The sequence below is a fragment of the Cariama cristata genome, unplaced genomic scaffold (genome assembly GCF_000690535.1).
Source record: "Cariama cristata isolate BGI_N322 unplaced genomic scaffold, ASM69053v1 scaffold26415, whole genome shotgun sequence".
Lineage (NCBI taxonomy): Eukaryota > Metazoa > Chordata > Aves > Cariamiformes > Cariamidae > Cariama > Cariama cristata.
Window position 1 is genome coordinate 954 of NW_009616183.1, and position 1,916 is coordinate 2,869.

At 64.6% G+C, this 1,916-nt stretch overlaps 1 protein-coding gene across 1 annotated transcript in view; it reads left to right on the top strand.

The window, feature by feature from the left end:
- Positions 1-251: 251 nt before the first annotated feature.
- VTN (vitronectin) overlaps positions 252-1,916 on the top strand; it is a gene marked incomplete at its 3' end in the record, with an annotated part of 3,321 nt that continues 1,656 nt past the window's right edge. Inside the window, exons 1-4 of the mRNA XM_009700101.1 lie at positions 252-354; positions 796-915; positions 1,230-1,547; positions 1,638-1,777. Coding sequence (XP_009698403.1) covers positions 294-354; positions 796-915; positions 1,230-1,547; positions 1,638-1,777 — 639 coding nt within the window. The remainder of the gene's footprint in view (positions 355-795; positions 916-1,229; positions 1,548-1,637; positions 1,778-1,916) is intronic.

Here is a 1,916-nt window from a genome sequence, read left to right on the forward strand (position 1 = left end):
CTGGGAAGACACCGGGAGCAAAGGAATGGCCAGCGGCTCTTGGAGCTGCCTGCACGCATGGGGAGCCCTGTGTCCCCCCCCAAAATAGCACCCAGCTTGATACAGACTGCGGAGAATGCTGGGTGGGAGAACGTCTCTTCCCTTTTTCCTCTGCTCTGACCTTGGCCTGTTTGTTTTCTCCCACCGGGGCAGGCTGAGCAAACAGTGGATGCCGGGGCCCCCGCCGGGCCCCCGGCCGCAGCCGCGCTCCAGCCCACACCGTCGCAGGAAGGCTGCGCTCCCGGCCGCCCAGGATGAGGCTGCTCTTCCCTGCCGTCGTGCTGGCCCTGCTCGCCGTCACCCGTGCTGCTGAAGGTGAGACGGAGCCGGCCAGCCCCATGCTGGGTGCCTCCTGCTTCCAGCCAGGGGGGGGATGGAGCAAGGGCCGGTAGGGGAGCCCGGGCAGGGTGAGGAAGGGAACCAGGTGGTGGCCACGGCCACTAGTCACATTGGCTATGGCATGGGGATAAGGCGAGCAGGCAGTACACGAGTACCAGTGGTGCCTGGGCAAATCCCTGGCCATCCTACAGCCGGACTGCCAACGTGGAGCTGGGACCTTGGCACAGCCTGGTCCATGGCTCCCATCCCAGCAGGGCGGGAGCGGGTACTGATGGGGTTGACCGTGGAGAGGTGGGGTCCCCCCAGTCAGGACATGTCCATGTTTGCTTTCACCCTGGGGGTTGGGCAGGGGGGGAGGCACCGGCCCCACTGCCCACTCCACGTTAATCCTCCTGCGCTGCTGGGTGGCTTTTGTAGACTCCTGCGAGGGCCGCTGCGAGGATGGCTTCGACGCACGGCGCAAGTGCCAGTGTGACACCCTCTGCATGTACTACCAGAGCTGCTGCAGCGACTACTCCACCGTCTGCAAAGCCAAAGGTACCGGCCCCACGGCCACCCTCCCAGCCGGGGCAGGTGGTCCCAGGGTGGGCATGGATGCCCGGCACCGCAGGGGCTCAGGGGGGTCTGTGCTGGGTCAGCTCTGGACCCACCCGTGCCCGCAGGGTGAAGCCAGCACCAGGATTTAGTGCTCAGGGTGCTGCAGCACCAGGGATTTTTGGCAGCTGGCTCGCTGGCCCCCTGCCGCATGGGGTCTGTGCAAATCCCTATTGCTTGGGAGCAAGCAGCTCCCACACCCAGACCCTGTGGGAGATGCCCAGGGCTCCCCAGGACCCACCTGCTCCCTCCCGCAGTGACCCGGGGAGATGTGTTTGCCTTGCCGGAGGACGACTACCTTGACTACAACCTCACCGTGGACCTCGGCACGGTGGCGAGCACCCAGGCAGCCCCCACAGAACCACCCACATCCCTGGTGCCGGAAGAGTTCACGCTGCAGAGCCATCCGGGCCCCGAGGAGACACTGACGGAGGTGCCCATGGAGGAGGTGCCCAGCACCACGCTGGATGGATTCGGGGAGTGGGACCCTGTGGAAGAGCCTGAGGAGCTGTGCAGCAAGAAACCTTTCAATGCCTTCACCGATCTGAAGAACGGTTCTATTTATGCTTTCCGAGGTACCTCGGGGACCTCTCCCGGGCACATGGGACACGCTGCCATGCTGTCACCCCGCGCCGGTGGCTGTGGTCCCTCCACGCTCTCCCCAGGGAAGTACTTCTATGAGCTGGACAAGACAAGCGTGCGGCCTGGATACCCCAAGCTTATCAGCGACGTCTGGGGTATCGAGGGCCCCATCGATGCAGCTTTCACACGCATCAACTGCCAGGGCAAGACTTACCTTTTCAAGGTGGGCAAGGGCCTGGCTGCAGGGGTGGGGGTGCTCCCAGGGTGGCCAGCACAGACCCCCCAACACTCCCTGTCCCCACCCTGGCACCCTCCATGCACACACACACACGGTGGCTGCCAGATATCCCCAAATCTCTGAG